Here is a 623-nt window from a genome sequence, read left to right as displayed (position 1 = left end):
CTCGACTACCGCTCCCAGCGTGCCCTGCTCTGCCTAGAGCAGAGGGAGTCCGCGCAGTGCATGCTGGGACTCGGCGGCGTGTGATGGTACGCAGAGCGCGCTGGGAAATGTAGTCCGTTTGGCCCTGGGGAAACCAAGACTGGTTTCTTCACCTCTCCTGCCCCGGGAGAGCCTGKGGGCGGTGGGGAGAGGGAGGGGCAAATCTCCCACGTGGTACGGAATTCCGCATGGCTATTGGCTATGATCGGGAGAAGGGGCGGGCCCTCAGGGAGAGCTTCCGGTGTCCCTCGGTTCGGCAGCTTGTTTGGATGCTGCCGTCACATCATGGCGACGCGCGGAGCGGAGGCAGCGCGCGGAGGAGGCAGCAGCAGCGCGGCGGCGGCGGGACAGAGCCGGCGCCAGAGCGGCGAGGAGGCGGCGGCAGTGGTCCCGTGCAGCAGTCCTGAGGTAACGGCGGCGCGCGGTCGGGGCCGTGGGGCAGGAAGCCCCCCTTACCCGCATTATCGGTTTGTAGCACCTCGCTCCCCTCCGCCCTGTCCCCCGTGCGGCCTCCGCGCCCCGGAGACGGCGGCTCCTGCCGGGGAGCGGCGGGAGGCCGTGCCGCCGCCCTCGGGGGCTGCGCG

General features: G+C 70.6%; 1 protein-coding gene across 3 annotated transcripts in view; it reads left to right on the top strand.

The window, feature by feature from the left end:
* The first annotated feature begins 209 nt into the window (after positions 1 to 209).
* TXLNG (taxilin gamma) overlaps positions 210 to 623 on the top strand; it is a 23,236-nt gene continuing 22,822 nt past the window's right edge. The window contains exon 1 of one of the 3 annotated variants that reach the window (XM_026089613.1): positions 210 to 447. In XM_026089613.1, coding sequence (XP_025945398.1) covers positions 241 to 447 — 207 coding nt within the window. In that variant the 5' untranslated portion in view covers positions 210 to 240. The remainder of the gene's footprint in view (positions 448 to 623) is intronic. The other 2 variants (XM_026089615.1, XM_026089614.1) reach the window with 2 other exon arrangements.

The sequence above is a fragment of the Apteryx rowi genome, unplaced genomic scaffold, assembly GCF_003343035.1.
Source record: "Apteryx rowi isolate R43461 unplaced genomic scaffold, aptRow1 scaffold_823, whole genome shotgun sequence".
Taxonomy (NCBI): Eukaryota; Metazoa; Chordata; class Aves; order Apterygiformes; family Apterygidae; genus Apteryx; species Apteryx rowi.
This window is presented reverse-complemented; position numbering and strand designations above follow the sequence as displayed.